The sequence below is a fragment of the Meriones unguiculatus genome, chromosome 6, assembly GCF_030254825.1.
Source record: "Meriones unguiculatus strain TT.TT164.6M chromosome 6, Bangor_MerUng_6.1, whole genome shotgun sequence".
Lineage (NCBI taxonomy): Eukaryota > Metazoa > Chordata > Mammalia > Rodentia > Muridae > Meriones > Meriones unguiculatus.
This window is the reverse complement of record NC_083354.1, coordinates 50,370,244-50,388,932: the sequence shown is the minus strand read 5'-3', so window position 1 is coordinate 50,388,932 and position 18,689 is coordinate 50,370,244. Positions and strand designations below refer to the sequence as shown.

Sequence of the window (18,689 nt, the reverse complement as noted above, 5' to 3'; positions counted from 1 at the left end):
CAGCCTCCTCAGGCACCACCCACACGTGTGGTACACAACCATCTATGCAGGCCGAACACCTGCACACACTAAATAAAATGAAACTAAAACTTAAAAGAGCAAGAAGGGACCTGAGCGCCACCTCAGAAACTTCACTGACTGGCAGAGGATGCGCATGTCTCCCTGACTGAAATCACAACAGCTGGCCCATCTGCAAAAGCGTCCGCCAGCTGGGATTCCTGAGCCGTGGCTGCCCTCCGGCCGCTGCACACTCTACCTCATCTGCCTCCCCCGTTCTGATGTGGCAGATACCGTCCGCTCCATTTTTCGGATGAGCAGTTAAACTCGGGGGAGTTAAGTGACTTTCCCAAGGCCACAAAACTTTGAAATGGCTCAACCAGGGCTCAGACTCAGGGAGACTAAGCCCAAATCCAACAGTCTCACGCCACTGCGTCCGGGACAATGACCCTCTGGGGTGCTGAGCTCCTCCACCCTAAGGGTGAAGTACGTGCTGTTCTGGACTAGACGAGCCTTGGGCAGTAGGCGGTGGAGCAAGGCCTGCCTGCAGAACGGAAGGAAAAAGAGATCCCCATCTGCGGAGTCAGAACAGGAGGACCCCCCAGGGTAACTTATCCCATCGCCTTTGTCCTCCAGGGCAGGAGCTGATCGCAAGGAAGGCGGCAGGGGCGTGTCCTCAGTCACAGAGCAGGGAGCTAGCTACCCAGGTCCTTGACATCTGTCTCAAAACAGGAGCAGCCTCTTCTCTGCACAGCCTGGGGCTTTGTTCTTTCTCCCGAGGTCTTTTCCTGGTCTTTTGCTCCTTCTTCCTTTCTTCCTTTGTTCCTTCCCTTCTTTATTTTTTTCTTTTTCTTTTTTTTTTTTTTAATTGACAGTAGGTTACCACATTCACCATCTTCAAGTGCCCTCTGTGAGTCTGGAGACTGTCCGATTCAGCGCCTCCCCCGGTGACTCTGTCTACTCTGTCCTTAACTTTCTTGACCTTCTTTTCTTCCTGAGCCTATTTTGGGAGGCAAAAGCCACCACCACCACCACCACCCCACACATGTCTACTCCAGCCTTTCCGAGCTCAGGGCATCGAGACACCCCACCCACCACTGACATGGCTGTAACAACCATCTCTGCCCCAGGACCTTTACACCTACTATTTTCTGAGCCCAGCACCTCAAAACCAATACATCCCCAAACAAGCTCATCATCCTTGTTCCCCCAGCCCCAGACTCCATCTCTTTCATTGACTAATACTTCAACCACCAGGCAGGACCAAACACACAATATGAGGAGTCTTTTGAACATAGAGTTAAAAAAAAAGTCACTGCAGATACATGAACAAGCTCTTTCATTTCATTTCTGTTGTAGTCTCTTTCTGAGCTCCTCCCTTTAAGTAAAAGATGTTCCAAATGCAGGGTAGGAAAACAATAAAAATTATCAGTACAAATTGTACATTTCTTTTTAAATGTAAATGTTAAAGCATTTACATGGTATGCAGAATCACCACAATTACACCCTTTGTGTGCTCGAGTGCATGTGTGTGTGTGTGAGTGTAAGCATGAGTTCGTGCTTGCACACGCCACACACACACACACACACACACATACACACACACCACACACACACCTCATTTGTAGAGGTCAGAGGACAAGTTGCGGGAGTTGGGTCTCTCCTGCCATGTGTAAAGAATGGTAGCCACAGAGTATCAGGCTGCAGATAGGGGAAAGGCCTTTGAATTCAGCCACACTGGCCAAATGCCCTGGAAGCTGGTCCTGACCAGGTCTTCCCACACTTCCCCTGTGTCCCCCTGGCTTAGATGGCGAAGCCATCAGGATTCTCTGTCCTTCAGTCCGCACCCCCACTCTACGGTTCTATTGCCAGCTGCACTCTGGGAAAGCCCTGCCGCTTCGAACTGAGGCTTCAGTCGCCCAGTCTATCATCCCTAGGCTTCTACTCAGCCTCCTGCCTCACTTAAGGGAGCCCCAAGAGAGAGCAACACCACCTCTCAGGGCTTGCGTTGAGGTGAATGCAGAACAATCCCCTTAAGCCAGCCTTTACCTAGACCCGAAGGGTCTCAGTGGGCCATGGAGGGGGAACCTTGGCAATCCCACCCACCTTGTGGAAGATGTCTTATTTTCCTGGTTGCAGTGCTGGGCTCTGGGCCAACCTGCCCAAGTCAGGATGGGCGGCCAACTCAAGTGCTGGCTCAAACAGAGTCTCTTGTGACAGACTCGAAATCAGGGGACCCAGATGTTGGTTCCTGGAGCTAAGATGCCTACAAAGCTCAAGAGCTCGGATGGGCTAGAGTCAGTGAGGGCCTTGGGAGCTGTCAGAGGAATAAACAGAGAACCAATCCACTCAGGAAGAAGACGGGGTGGCCCAGGCAATCAGAGACCACACAGACAGAGAGGAACAGTACTGTACAGCTACTGAAGACAGAGGTGGCCCAGCAAAGCCACCCAGGGCCCACGCAGACCTGAGGCTTAAGCAAATGGACACTGGCTTAGAAAAAAATCCAAACTCTGATCACAGAATCAGGACCAGAGTGAATATTTACTTTGAAAACAAAAAGTAAATCAAAATGGTGCTACTTGGCAAACTGCGTGTGTCAGTGGCCTAACAGCCCTGCGGCCTAATCAAACTCCGCCTCACTGAGTGCACACAAAAGTTTCCACCAATTTCACAGTTACCAATGTCCTCTGCACACTTGTTGTGTTTTCTAAAATCTCTCTTGTTTTATTTATTTAATCAGTCATAGATGTGCGTGCACGTCTGTGTGTGTGCAAATGTATGTTGTGTGTGCGTGCAGGTGTGTGTAAACTTGTGGGAGTGTATGTGTGTGCACAGGCCTGTAGAGGCACAAGGGTGATGTCAAGGGTCCTCCTTGGCCGCTCTCCACTTTACTCCCTGAAGCAGAGTCTCTCGGTTGGACCCAAAGCAGCTAGCCAGCTAGCCTGATGCTCCATCTCTGCCCTCCGGGGGATGGGACTGCAGCAGGCCACTACCCCATTCAGTCCTTCCCGCAGCTCCGGAGACCCGGATGCCGGTCCACAGCCGTGTGGCAGCTGCTTTACCCACTGAGCCATTTCCCCAGCTAAGTTCTGGAAAAAAAAAATCCAAGTTTGCAAGTTTTCAGAGCACTTCATGGTGTGTGTGTGTGTGTGTGTGTGTGTGTGTGTGTGTGCACCATGACTAAAGCTGAACACTTAAGTGTTCTCGGAATTGATGGCACTGTCACCTTTGGTGCTTATTATGAGATCTGTGCTGTTTCTCAGAAAGTAACTTCCTTTGAATCAATGTTGTGAAAATGAGACACAGATTCCAAACAATTTCATTTTTCAACAGCGCCTTTTTGATGAACTTCAGAGCTGTGTGCAGAAAGAAAGGGAAGCCTGGCCACAAGCCAGAAGCCAGGGCCCACCGAGCTCGGGTCCCACGCATCGGTTTCATGACCCTGATCAAAGATCTCTCCGCGCACCAGCGATCAGACCACACACGCCCACACGCAGCCATTGGACTGCACCCCAGCCACATATTTCTGTTGCAAAGCCACAGCTTACAAAGTTAGTCCACTTGTGTTTTTCTTCAGTGGCAAAGCTTCCTCGGCCTGACCTTGCTTCCTCTTCGGGTTTGTGTATAGTCGAAGGGTGATAGGAGTGTGACACCCACAAGATAAGCAGCTCTTCTCCTCCTCTTCAGCTGCCTGATCCTGTCTATTTGTGAACCATCTTAGACTCATGACTTTCAAGTATACTGAACACTGGCTGACATAGCATCTCAACACTGACTGGCAGGACCCTTTTCACACTGACTCCTGTTTCCTTTGGATTTCGCTACTTCAGCTGAGCCTCCATGATGTCCTTGCATTTTTGTTCATTGTGTACACATTTACTGTGAGCTTTTAGCTCAGAGTGGGATCTTCAGGTGGGGGGGGTGGTTCTGTTTTGTTTGTTTGTTTGTTTGTTTGTTTGTTGTAGTTGTTGTTTCCTAAGTAGGAACGAATACAAGATACCAAAAATCAGGAGTCACAGTGTGCTGAGCAGCAACGGGGCTACTGGCCATTTTAATAGACAAAGAGACAAAAAGTATGCCTGGTGTTTGGTTGTAGGATGGGAGATGCTCGCGTTGTGGGTTTGGGTTGGTTGGTTTGGGAACTGGGGTCTTGAGCAGGGTCTCCCTGTAGCATAGGCTGGCCTTAAACTGGCTGTGTAACCAAGGAGGGCTTTGAGCTCCTGATCCAGCTGCTTCTGCTTCCCAAATCCAATGGTTACAGCTTACACACCCACCAAAAGTACGTACTTTTAACTTACCTTTCCTTCTCTTAAAAGTGTGAGTCCATATCAATATTTCCTACCTAGTTCTAGCAATTCATTTCCCTACTCAAATTCTTGATTCTCTAATTGAAGTTTTTTTTTTCTCTCTCTCAACAAAATTAGATTACCAAAAAATAAGCATAATTCCTTACCTTCATCATCTGGAGGAAAAGTAGTTCCAAAGGAAAGCTGCAATCTTGGCTAATAAACCATCCAATTATCAAATAAAGCTCAAGTTTCCTAATACTTCTGTTGTTGTTGTGTAGACTACATTATACTGTGGATTTGAAAAAAAATATCATTGCTCAGGAGTCATTCCTAGTCTCTCATTCTTTGGCTCCATGAATCTGCCATGAATCATGTGTTTTTACTATTTTCAGTTTGAGAGCCCTGGTATCAGAACAGCTGGCCAACCAAAGGTCTTAGAAAGGCAGAGTTCTAACAAGTGTATCTGCATGCATGTACATACACACACACACCACAGAAAAGGGTGTCAGTCACTGGGAGAGAGAGCACTTTTCCTCTGTAAAATAGTGGAGAACCCTTCACCAGCACAGTTACCAACAAGTTACCCTGTGATGAGGTACAAGAGTACCCCAACTAGACACTACATGCTAGTGAATAAAATACCTCAGTATGGGAATGGATTATCATCAATCTCACCCAAATATGAATCCTAGGAGCCACAATTAATGACTGGTGTGACAAGATATGCCCACTGTTACAATAGTGGCATAAGTGTTATGGGAGTAGCCAACCACTTTCTGATTGGCTCTAACATTTGCCCCATGACATGGAACCCATACATGTTAACAGAGCCAAGAACATATGGATTATAGATCACAGATCCTAGCGAAAACCTAATTCTATTATTCTGATAAATGTATTAAAATGACTCCTGGTGACTTATTGCTCTACTCATGGACCAGTCCATCCCACTTCCTTCTTCAGATAAGCTTCTTCCTGCAGTTGGTAGAAATTATTAGAAACTCACAACTGCTCCACATGTAGAAAATAAGCAACCGGGAGTACTTAGCACTGGATGTAACATAGGTCTCACACTCCTTCCCCCGAGGCTCAGGGATCTTTGTGGAAGAGGAAGCAGAAACATTGTAAGAGCCTGAGATAGTGGATGACTTAGAGGAAACTGTTTCCTGGACACAGCAGAGCAGTTGCACATATAAGCTCGCAGCCATGGTAACAGCATGCACACAACCTGAGCAAGCTCCAGCCAGACAAAATCCCACCATGGGGGAAGGCGGGCATAAGCCCCCACCCCTGGCAGAAGGGCTATGGGTATTTGAAAGCTTTTGGGAGGGGGAGACTCAGTTATCTTTTAAAATGTAATCCCTGGTAGGTCGGCCATATTCCAAGGCAGGCTCCACTCCCAAGTGTGCTCAGTCGGACAACACAAACTGGCCTCAGTTGGAGAGGGGACTCCAAAGTGGGTGGGCAGGAAAGTGAGGATGGAGGCGCTAGGGGAGAGAGGGCAAATATGATCAAAGCATGTTGTATAATATTCTCAAAGAAGTAATGAAAGTATTACCTTTGGGTTTTTTGGTTTGGGTTTTTTGTTTGTTTGTTTGTTTGGTTGGTTGGTTGGTTGGTTGGTTGGTTGGTTTTTCAAGACAGGGTTTCTCCGTGTAGCCCTGGCTGTCCTGGAACCTGCTCTGTAGACCAGGCTAGCCTGGAACTTAGAGATCAGCTTTTTAAAAGTAGAAACTTTTTCACAGAATCCTAACGTTTCTGATCATGTGAGTTCTTGTGAGAGATGACAGAATTTCTAATTACATGGAGGCTCTGGCTGTGTGATGTTCCCAGAGAACCCCAAATTCTTCCCTGAAATCAATTATGAAAAAGCCCTAAAGGCCTGACTCAGCATTCTCTCAGAGATTCATCTATGATTTCAGAGTAAACTTATCTTTGAACTTTGGACAAATTGATGTATCATCTGGTTTTAGTTATCAAACTATAATGCTCTCGCAAATGTTTTAAGTGGCATTTAATTCAACAATCCCAACTTGAGAATAAATATTTTAGGTGTAAAATGAAGCGTTGGACAAAGGGCCCCGCTTCCTCCTGAAGCACTTGCCAAGCAAGCTTTTTAGTGTCAAGCTTAGAGCCACACCTAAGCCCTGAGCTGTTTATTAGCACTTCAGCTCCAGGCTTTTCTTTGCCTTCAGAGTTTAAACCTTAGAAGAATGGAAAATGAAGGAAGGGAATAAGTGAGGAAAGGGGAGGGAAGGGAAGGAAAGAAAGGGAGCCAGGAGGAGAAAGGAGTAGAATGGAAGAACATGGGAAGGGGAGGAGCTGATAGAGAGGGGAAAGGGGAGGGAGAAGAAGCAGAGAAGTGGTTGGAAAGGATGAAATTGACAAACCATGAATCCCACAGAAACACAGGCTTTGGAACCTGTATGTGTAAAAATCAATGAAACATACTCGGTAAAGACCATCAGAGGCAAATCCACCTCCTCCCTGACTTCTCCCCTAACGCCCCGCTGTTCGTCCAGAGGTATCCTTCCATCAGGCAGCACCCTGATGTCGCCGGATGTTACCTGAAATTGGATACATTGCAAATGTTCAGAACCTTCCAACTTTTTTGTAAGTGAAAAAAAAAATCATTTAATCAGAAAAAGGGTATCTTGGAAATTACTTACATTTCAGCATCTTCTTGCTGTCGTCTACTAGATGAAAACTCTTTAGCAAAGATGCAGCCATCTCCCGTGATCTAGGCTTCATCTAAGGCGGAAACTGTTTAACGTTGTTCTGGCTCCCAAGACCCAACAGCTGAGACCGTGGGGTTGGATGGATGAAGTGGCTTCACCTGGCTAAGGGTCACAGGATGGTGTCAATAGGCCTGATCCCTGCCCCTTCCACCAGCGTCCCCAGGCCTCGCACTTGCTTTGCAGGCTCGACCTTACGATGAGGCGAGCTTGCGAAGTTTGCTTGCCAACCCTAGGCCAGCAGTGTGCTGTGGGTGAGCAGTTCAGGTAAGAGCGCAAAGGTGGGAGCTACCCTGTGCTCTTTCCGGTCTCTGCGGGACACACGCTCTGAAGCCAGGTGCCAGGGAAGCAGAGCTTGGACATGGTGGTCGCTAAACTCTGCAAGTGGCTAAGAAAACTCTGTATTTCCGTCTTGGTCTGGGGACCTTCTCCAACTGAGTCCTGAGCGCTTCCCTCTCTCTAATCCGGGAAGCCCAGGGAGCTTTTGTGGTTTAGCGGAACGAAAGGATTTTTTCATAATTCACCACTAGGTGGCACCAGACACCGACGGGCGCTGGCCGATCAGGTCAGGCCAGAGTGGAAGGAAGCAGGTCAGCAGCAGAAAAGTCAAAGAAGAAAATAGGCGCCCGGAAAACAAGAAAGACGCCTGTTTTAATAGGCTAGGGAGGAGTAACACAGAGGCCAGATATTCTCTGCAACTCCTCTGGAAAATAGGTTTCCCAGGGAACCTTGACAAGACAGTGAAGTGTGGGAAACAGGCGCTTGACAAGATGGGGGAGGGGGGACAGTAACGTGTGGGAAATAAGTGGTGGGGAGCGCAGAGACGCTGTTAGAGGCCTGCAGGTGGGCACCTGCAGGTGTTGTCTGGAGACAGGGACTGGTGGTAGAGAAACAGGTCTTGTGACTGACCTTTTTACATTGGCTGGCATTTTTCACTGATGAGTGAGCCAATAAGGCCAACACAAATGAGTACTGTAAGCGCGGACACAGTGAGGAAGCCGCCAGAATGGCTGCTCCGTGATCAGCGAGGGAAGGTTTTTATTGTGAATAAGAGAGGGAGAACATCCAGAGACACCCAGAAGAGTCGGGAGCGAAGGGGAAATGAAGCGGATTGGGCATGGCCAGGACTAAGTCTTGAGAGCAGAGAGAAGCAGGAAAATAGCATTACATAGAATAGAAACCAGCCAGAGTAGTAAGAAAGAGAATGGTAAAGAATAGCACACGGGGGGGGGGGGGGGGGGGGAGAGGAAGAATCTTGTCCGTTATGGAGAGCTAATGGGTATCTGGAGGGGGGAAGCCTGCAAACTGATGCAGCCTGGGAGGTGGGGAGGGGTGGGAAGGGCCAGGGCACTGTCCTGGGCTTTGAGGAGTTAAGTAGGGACTGAGGGAGCCTGGAGGCCAGCAGGCACAGGTGTGCATCAATGGAGAGCCTTATATCTATAGCCCTCTGCCAGAGGCAAGAGACAGGATTCCTTTTGGCAAAGGGGGACCCATTTCACAAGTTCCTGAGGAATGCTGGCTTTTAGCTAACTGCCAATAGTCTTTCTATAGTCCCCCTTGAGCTGAGCCTCGACTGTCACATCTGGTTATAGACACTTCCCAAGACCTAACAAGTTCCCAGCAGAAACACACACTGTTGCTCCTTTTCAGTTTTTTTTTTTTTACTTGTTGCATGTGTGTTGAAGGTGTGTGTGCCACCATGCACATGCCAAGGAACAACTCTGTGGTATCCGTTCTCTCCTCGCACTTCTCTGTGGTCTCCTGGGTGGGTGGAACACGAGTCTCTGGGCCTGCTCTGCCGGCTCCGCCATCTCACGGGACTCAGTCCTTCCTCCTTTGGATGTTCAAAACCCTCTTTTTAGACTGGTTATCTAAAGTTTTGACTGACCCAATTGTTCGTAACTGTTTCCTGACAGAAACAAGGCATAAACGTTCTAGAATTTTCATGTGCCTTTCAGTCTCAGGCAGATAATGGGATCAGCCATTGCTCTAAGAAACCTTGACTACTTAAAAACACTGGGAGCCAAACTGTGGTCATCAGAGTGCATTGTGAAGGGTGACAATTCTACCCTGCCAGTTCAGCAGGGTAGATTTTTTTTTCCTTTTCTTTTTAACTCCAAATGATCTGCCTGTGAGTTTCAAAGGGTGTGACTTTCAATGTAGAGCGGCACAAACTACTGGTGCATTTTATACAGGCATGACGGCACATTACCTGGTTTAATTTTGTCTTAGGGTTTCTACTACTATGATAAAACACCACGACCAAAAGTAGTTTGGGAAAGAAGGGGTTTTATCTTGCTTACACTTCCTGTCCCTCACAGAGGGAAGTTAGGGCAGAAACTCAAGCAGGCCAGGAGCCCAGAGACAGTTGCTGACACAGAGGCCACGGGACTTGCTCAGCCTGCCTGTCTTATAGAACCCAGGATGACCAGCCCAGGAACGGCACTGTTCATAGTGAGCTGGGCCCTTCCCATCAGTCACTAATTAAGAAAATGTCCTACAGGCCTGCCCACAGCCCTGTCTTCTGGAAGCATGTCCTCAGCTGAGGTTCTCTGCTCTCAGCCGATTCTAGCTTGTGTTAAGTTGACATTAACACTGGCCATCAAAGATTTGGTTTTAACGGACACAGTGTTGTATGCAAATGTTGAGGCCCACAATTGCCCTCCAGTTCATTGATCCCAAAAGCCAGGTTCGCCTCAGAATAAACAACATTTGTTTGCTCTTCTATCTGATAGCTTAGGAAAATAACTTTTTAGAGGACTATCAATAGGAAGAGTGCACACGCTGAATACATTTTGATTTAGGCAGCACACCCCTAAGGATTTGTTGCCAAGTTACCGAGCTCCCGAGTCACACATAATCTCACACCTCGTGGCTACACAGGAACACCTTTGACAGAGTGTGGGCTCAGGCGATTGCTCTCGTTTTCATCCTGAGATGGCTGCAACCTGCCCCACACCTATTTATGCTCCACCTTTTCATTTCTTCGTAAGGCTTATAAACTCAGTATACGAGTAATTCACTTAATAATAACAATACTTTATCATTGTTTAATAATCATTTTCCCATTGCTCACTGAAATCCAAGGTCCTGAAGCAGGATTTTGTTTCTAGGTGGGAGAAAGTGTTCTGTGAAGGCACGATGAGAAAACCTGGGTCTGTGGGAAGCTTCAAAGTGAGCAAGGGCCACATCAATTACCATAACCGAGACATGACCACAGGCCAACCTGGTCTACACAGTCCCTCACTTAGATTCTTCCTACGTGGTTCCAGAGAGTGTCAATTATTTCAACAATTAAAACTGTTACACAGGTAGAAAGGAGGAGAAGAGGTTCCAGAAGAAAATAAATCAGCTCTGAGGAGGCAGCTACCTCCCCCCCCCACACACACACACCAGGAGCAAGCTCAATTTCTGATGCTAGGTTGGGGTTCAATAAACACGTAGTGGGGACATGAAGAAACAACAGAATAATTGAGAGAAGTCTCTATGTGGCTAAAGAAGCCAGCGAAACAGGCAGAGTCCCATGAGAAACTGTAACAGAGAAAGGCTGGGGTTATTTCTTTATTCTGAGCCTAGACAGGTGATGGAAGAGCAAGGTCCCTGGGGTGAAGGGGAGAGGAGAGGGAGGAGCAAACCTGAAGGTTGGTATGCATTTTTTTAAATTTTGCAAACAGCAAATACACTTCCAGACCAGTTGAAGTATAAAATTAACACAATTGGAAAAAGAGTCAAGGCAAAACAGATACAAACCCCAGTAGAGAGCCTCCCCTCACACCCCTGCAGAAATGCCCTCTTTCTCCTGGCGTCCCCAAGGTGGAAACAGGGCCATTGGCTTCTGTTTCAAGACAGGAAGCACCTGGTTGAAACGGTTGGCCTGTCTTTACCCCTGTCTGGTTGGAGAGGCCCAGGAAGTTGGGGCAGAGACAAGCCAGCTCCAGGTTCCAGAGCTGGGAGGGGGTGGTGAGCCTGACTCTGCCGGGAGGGATGAAGCCTCCGACAGAAGCGCTTCTCCTGGAGGTGGTAAGGAATGGTACCACCTCTAGTCAGGGGTTCCTGATGAGCACTGGGAGGGGCTGTCCTGAGTGAATTGCCCCTAGGAAGAGGGCTCGTGGGATTTTCTGTGGACAAGGCCCCAGGATCTGATGGCATCTCATGAAGTCACTGCAACATTCACAAATGCCCTGTAGTGGACGAGAGGGGTGGGGGAGGCAGGCATGGCCTCTCTCCGGGGCACCCTCAGCAGAGCTGGCTGACTTAGCACTTCAACAGGGATTTGGCTTGAAGTGAAACGGCTCTCCCATTCTTCCTTCCCTCCTCAAGGTTTCCTCCGGGGAAGTGGGAAGTCCAACAATGGTTTGTGTTTGTTTTTATGTTCTCTTACTCTTCGTCGATTAGTTGTTTATTTGAGACCGGGTCTCACTCTAGTCCAGGCTGCCTCGAGCTTGTGATTTTTCTCTCTGCCTACTCCCAAGTGCTGAGATTGCAGGCATGCATCCAGCTCCATGTAGTTGTGTGTGTGTGTGTGTGTGTGTGTGTGTGTGTGTGTGTGTGTGTCATTCTTAGTACACATGTCATTCTTAGTACACATTCTTAGTACACAGGCCACAAGGTCTCACTGAACTCACTGCAGTACACAATGCCACCAGTCTCTCTGCCGCCCTGCTGGTGGTACACGGAGACAAGGGGAGAGAGCATTACAGGATGCGGTTAATCCCCACCACAGATGGCAAAGCCGGGGTGTGGAGGGATGAAGCCATCTTCCCCCACCGTCGTTCGGTGAGTGTATGGTGACTGCAGGTCTGGGGGTCACTTCTCCTCACCACTGGCTGAGGTCACACTGGTGACCTCACCACTCTGGTGTCACACTCTGATGGTTGCTGCTAGACCTGCACACAGCTGGCTCTTTTGTTCACGGAGGAAAACAGAAACACAGCCCTCCCCGTCCAGGGTTCTGGGTCCTGCTGACCAGGTTGTTAATCCATCAGGTCCTGCCTCAAGTCTGTGAGATCCAGACCCCCAAAAGATGCTCCGAGGACAGTACAGTCACAGCACAGGTATCCACCTCTTCCTTTCTGCAGCTGATTAGCTTCTGGGATGGGCTGGTGATTTTCTAAAAATTTATTTTCATAAAAATCATTCATTAGACATTGCTTCAGTGATGGTAGCCACAAAGAATTTTACAGCAATCCTAACTATTTAACTTCCTTTTTGTGAACGTGCGAGAGAGAGAGAGAGAGAGAGAGAGAGAGAGAGAGAGAAAGTGTGTGTGTGTGTGTGTGTGTGTGTTCTCACATGTACGTGGGTGCATGTGCTCTTATGTGCAGGCCCTAAGTTGACATTGGGAGTTTTCCTTGATCCCTCACTCAGCGTTTATATAGGTTCTGGGGATCCAAACACTGATCCTCACATTGGGTGTTTGTGTGGCAAGCACTTTAACCACGGGGCCATTGCCCTAGCCCTAATTAACTCCAAGCAGCACAACTCTCCGGGACAATCCGAGCCCCTAGGCCAGTCAGCGCCTCCCAGCGTCTGCTGAGCCCTCTTCTGGCCCTTGGTCTAGCAATTCCCAAATGGCCCTGCTGGGTCACTGCTTTCCCCTGAGAACCAGATAGATACCCACAAAAACTCAGATAGAATTCTGAGAGTTTTAGGCAAGTGTTCAGAGCAGGAGGGCTCTGATCTATCACTGGAATAACCCTTAGATGTATTCACAATCTGACATTACATCTGAAAAGTAAGAGGTTGGGCTTCATTAGAAGAAGTAGGTGACTAAGAACTTGCCCTGGAAAAATATCATTTTCCCTGTACCCCCATCCCCTGTGTTCCCCCCCCATCTCTGTCTCTGCTGTCTCTGTCTCTCTCCTGTGGTTTGAATGAGAATGGCTCCTATGAACTGTCTGGGAAGGATTAAGAGGTGTGGCTTTAGCTGGAGAAAAAGTGTTGCTGGGGGTGAGGTCTGAGGTTCCAAAAGTCCACATATGACCCAGAATCTCTCCCCACTCCACCACTCTCTGCCCGCCTGCTGCCTGTAGATCAGAATGTAAGGTAATCAGTTACTGCTCCAGTGCCATGCCTGTCTGCTTCCTGCCATGATGATCATGGACTGACCCTCTAAAACTGTAAGCCAGCCCCAGTTAAATGCTTTCTTTTATAAGAATATAAAGCATAAAATAATATAAAACAAAACAATATGAGCATCCTGATGCCCTCTTCTGGCCTCTGTGGATACTGCATGCACAAGGTACATTGACAGATAGACAAACACTCATACACATAAATAAAAGTAAAGAAAGCTTTTTTTTAAACGTAAAGGACATGTATATATGATAATTCCTAGCACAACTATGATAAAACAATGTAAATAGCAAAAAGATTAAAAATTACTTATAAAATGTATTTTCTTGGGGCTGGAGTTGGTAAAATGCTTGCATAGCAGGTACAGGGTCTTCAGGACCACATACAGCAGCACTTGGGAGGTAGATGTGGAAAGTTCAAGGTTATCTTTGACTATATAATGAGATCAAAGCCAGCTTCAATTAAAAAAAGAGAAGAAAGGAAATTGTAATGTGTGTGTGTATATGTGTGTGTATGACTTAATATACTTAATAAACCCCAAAAGAGGCAGAAAAATAAAAACAGGAATGGGAGAAACAGAAAATAAAATAATTATTCAATATAAAACTATATCAACCATTATATTACATGTTAATGGACTTAATATACCACTTTAAAAGGGAAGAGATACCAGAAGTGACAACATACACACAAGTCAAAACAGAAAACCAAATCACCTGTCTACATGAACACAGAGAAGTTTATAAAGGCTACATCATATAAGCAATGAATAAAAAAGATGAATTTTATCAAAGATAAAAAGAAATGCATCATGATGCTGAAAGTCTTACTTAAGAAGATCCAGCAAGGGTGGGATCAGGAGGGGAGGAGGGAGGGGCTTATGGGGGGATACAAAATGAATAAAGTGTAATTAATAATAATAATAATAATAATAATAAAGAAGATCCAGCAATCATATGCACTCAAAATGCATGAAAAGTTTCTGGGTGTGGTGGCACAGGCCTTTAATCTCAACACTCAGGAGGCAGAAGCAGATGGATCTCTCAGTTCAAGGCCAGCCTGGTCTACATAGTGAGCTCCAGGACAGCCAGAGCTACATAGTGAGACTCTGTCACACAAAAAAAAAAAAAAAGCATGCAAAGTTGACATAAAGGCAGAAATAGATACAGTTACATTTATAATTAGGTTCTTCTGTTTGTTTGTTTATTTGTTTTTTGTTTTTCAAGACAGGGTTTCTCTGTGTAGCCTTGGCTGTCCTGGACTTGCTTTGTAGACCAGGCTGACCTCAAACCCACAGAGTTCCACCTGCCCCTGCCTCCCTGAATGCTGGGATTAAAGGCGTGTACCACCGTACAGGGCTCACAGTTAGGTTCTTTATACCATTTTCTCAATCAATTAGTGGACAGAAGTCAGGGCAAACCCAATGACCTGAGTCAATACATGAGCATCCTACAATAGCCCAGGCACTTAGCTCTGTGCTACTGTCATTATTATGACTACTTGGAAGTATTAGACCCAGGAGAGCTATCATTAGGACAGAGGGTGGCGGGGCATCCTGGAGACTGGGTTACAGGGAGAGTTACACCTCTTCTCTAGAGGCAAAAGCAAATCACATGGATGTTACAAGAGTGACATCACTAGAACTCCAGAACTCCAGCAGTGTGTTGACTACAGACAGAGCTGGTGCCGATTGCTCTAGGGCAGCTGACTGCTAACTCCTCACCAGAAGGGAACTGTGAGAGCCTTAAGGTGACAGGAAAGGAGGGGTTGCTCTGCTTCCTGTTTGTTGTTTCTTTGATCATGCTGCTTGGTGTGTCTGAGGTCTCGGAAAAGAGCCACAGGTGGAACAGGTGTGAGCCGCTGAGGCCTGTCTTTTCTTCCCCCTCCAGGGCACAAGCACACAGAGCCTTTGAGAGGCTCAGAACCATGGTCCATTGTTCTCAAGAGAACATCCTGGGCTTGAGGGGCCCTGGAAAGACATCTCTTTGAGCAGTCAACTATGAAGGTTCAGACCATTGCCCTCACCTACTCCATGCACAGCATATTTCATGCCACGTGATTTTCAAACCTGAAACTCATGAGATTCTTGGCACTCAGACTGAGGATGTTGAGTCAGAACGTGTTAAATAGCTGTAGGTGCTGTTACAGTTGGGGAAGCTGAGAGTACTCAAAAGGCACTTTGGAAGACCAAGGCTGCATGACACCTGAAACACTAAGCCCTCTGGGCTGAACAACATGGCCACCCTCTTGCTACTGTCAGGCTGGGGTGGGGGGTAATGAGCAGAATGGCTTGCCAGAGCTTCGGGGTGATCACTAGACCCTGGAAAAGGGAGGACCCACCCAGACCTCCTGATCAAGAGTTACTGTGAACTGAGCATATTCCCCAAATCCACAGGTTAGCAACAAACCTCCAGTGCAACAGTGTTGGGGGAGGAACTGGGGGAGGAAATGAGGCTGTAAAGGACCAGCAGCATGAGTGGAGGCTGGAAGGCCTTAAGACTGCAGGCTCCATAACTTGTTCTATCACCTATATGACACCTTTAGCCATGCTGTAACAGGAAGACACCCATCAGGCCCTTCAGCCTTCATTCCACCAACACCATCCCCCACCTCCAAAAGCCAATGAACTTCTATGCTTTATAAACTACCCAGTCTGTGGTATTCTGTTACAGCAGCACACACTAAGACAAGTAAAGCCCCATTGGCACTTTCTCCACTCTCTGCCTATCTTCATAAACCATGAAAAATATGTCCATGCCCCCCTGAGGCCCATAACGCATCATACTGAAAGGTAAAAGAATGTTCTTACCAGGGTGTCCGGGAGGACCACAGTGGGGCAGCATGAATACCGGAGCAGCTGGCCCATCTTCCAGATGGAGAGCAGTGCAACCGTGAGAACCAGCATGAAGCCAACAAAGGCAAACAGGGCCAGCGCGAGCGGGAGAGGTCCTCCTGTGGACAGAGCATAAGAGAAGGCGTGGGAGCAGCAAGGAAGGAGAACCACCGGCCCTGCACCTTGGAGAGTTGCCTAGAGCTGCCCTGGGGCCAGCGCAGCAGGTGACGGCACCCTGAGAATTGGTGTGTCTTCCAACGGCTGCAGCTACCACCGTTCTTCCAGAACCTCAGTCAAAGCGTGGTTTTTCAGAAAGCCCCAGGGACGGTTACCATCTCAGTTTGGGGAAGGGGAGGGAGGAATGTAGGGGACTTGACGTTCTCCTCTGTCATAGGAGTCAATGATACACACACTCATTTCCATGCTACCATCAGCCTATGGTAGCATGTACCTGGCACTACTGCTGCAGGAAGGCAGGCTGCCAGGCCCCAAGCAGGATGAGGAGGAGGTGTTGGAGCAGAGCAGCCCAGAACAGGGCTGGGCGGGAACCAAAAACAAAGTGTTTCACAATTTGCTCTTGGCATTGACTCCTATGACAGAGGAGAACGTCAAGTCCCCTACACAGTCACATAAAAACCAACAGAGCAAGCCCCTGTTACACATTCTAGTTCTACTTCCATCTCCCAGCACCCTGCTCCTCACAGCCAGGACCCCTTTCAGAGAATGTTATTCATGCTCAAGACGGGTTAATGGCCTATCCCAGGACACACAGGCAGGGCCAGCTCCAAAGCCCATGATGAGTTTGCTAACAAACACAGCAAAAATACAGCATCTGGAGACGCAGAGGAGGGGATGAGCTAGTTTCCCACCTCTCTGTTCCCTCTACCCTCAAGCAACCTGTTTGTCGCCCCCTGCCTGGGCTGTTCACTCGCCCAGTTAGTAGTGACTCATCCTGCGGCTGCGGCGTGTGGCACGAGGTGTGTGCATCGTTTCACTTTTAAAAAATATTTTGTCAGTAGACATCAAGAGACGTACAGTGCTCATACCCCTCCAATCCACTCCTGCGATGTCCATTCCAGAAAAATCATTCCAAGGGAGGAAATGAGTGTGTGTATCAGTCAGTGCCCAGGGATGTCCAGACAAGAGCCACCGGCCATCATCAACCCATGCTGTCCAGTAGTGTCCTGCCGCTCATGCATCCCTGTGTGCAGGGACTGTCCTCGCAGCACACACCACACACACCAGAAAGCACCTCACATGCTATTAGCTTGCTGTTTATCTCCACAACTGGAAGGCAGGGACTCTCTTCTCTGCCCCAGCGGACAGGCTGGGACTTGGCATGTAGTCAGTGCTCTGCAAATACTTAAATGGAAGGAAGAAACAGCATCTCCCAGAACAAATGGGAGTGATTTAAATGCCAAACAAATGGGCTGATGAAAGATATTACGGAACACTGGCATGCTAGGTGGGCAATTCAGCTGTTAAAAGGAGAAATCGGATCAACAGATTACAGTTTGGCCAATAATGGAAAAAATTTGGAGAGTCCATGCCGTTAATACGGATATACTTGCATTTATATTGGCTTATTGTGTGTCTTTAAAAATAAGGCAAGCCAGGTGTAGTGGCACACACCTTTAATCCCAGCACGTAGGAGGCAGAAACAGGTGGATCTCTGAGTTCAAGGCCAGCCTGGTCTATGTAGTGAGTTCAGGACAGCCAGAGATACATAGTAAGACCCTGCCTCGAAGAAGGAGGAGGGTGAAGAAGAAAGGAAGGAAGAGGAATGGGAAGAGGAAGGAAAGAAGGAAGAGGAGGAGAAAGAGGAGGAGAAGAAGAAAGAAGGAAGAGGAGGATAAGAAGAGGAAAGAAGAAAGCACAACTGAGCCAGGTAAAGAACGTGGGGATACTTCGACGCCTGAGGAAGTGCTGGATGGTACAGACAATGGTGGAAGAATAAATGAAGGATTCACCAACAGAAATGTACTTGTGACATTCCTCCTGGGTGGAACTTTAAACCTCAAGGTCACCTCCCAGAGAACCACTTTCTCTAGCTAGGCCTCACCTCCCAGTAGTTCTACAACTTCCCCACTAGCGCTCCTAGCCGGGAACTTACTGCTCAAACACATAGAGCCTGTGCAGAACGTTCCACATCCAAACTGTAACAACACCCTTCTTGAGCAGCATGAGAGGGGAGAGAGTATTTAACTCCTATCATTATAGTTCTGTGTTGTTTGGATTCTTCATGAGCTTGACATATAATTTTCAAGTACCAAGACGTTACTCGGCACATGTGCATGGAAAACGTTATGAATATATTTATGAAAAACAAAGCAGATATAACATGTATGTCATACAGGGCTATAGCATGTCTTCACACGGGTGATAACTGAAGGGTCATAATTCTATGGAGGGCAATTTGACAACAGTGTCAAATTAAATGTATGTCTTTTTACCAAGCTATTTTACTTCCAGGAATGTATCATTCAAACATACACACACACACACATGCATATGTACGTGTGTATGTGTGTGTATTAGCAAAAGTGATTATGCACAAGGAAATGAATTCATTGATTGCAATAACAAAATATTTTGGTGGAGAAAAATCTAATCCCATAGCAGATCAGTTAAATTAACTAACACACACCACATTCACTCACTCACAAAATGGAATAGTATTTGATAACAAAGAAGAATGATGGGACTTTTTAAAATTCATTTGAAAACATCTACAAGATACATAAAAGCTAGATTCGA

The 18,689-nt window shown here is 47.3% G+C and overlaps 1 protein-coding gene across 1 annotated transcript in view; it reads right to left on the bottom strand.

The window, feature by feature from the left end:
• Nucleotides 1-10,467: 10,467 nt before the first annotated feature.
• Nucleotides 10,468-18,689, bottom strand: part of Il20rb (interleukin 20 receptor subunit beta) — a 31,730-nt gene continuing 23,508 nt past the window's right edge. Inside the window, exons 6-7 of the mRNA XM_021647990.2 lie at nt 15,909-16,051; nt 10,468-12,134 (exon numbers count right to left, since the gene is read on the bottom strand). Of these exons, the coding sequence (XP_021503665.1) occupies nt 12,018-12,134; nt 15,909-16,051 (260 nt within the window). The 3' untranslated portion in view covers nt 10,468-12,017. The remainder of the gene's footprint in view (nt 12,135-15,908; nt 16,052-18,689) is intronic.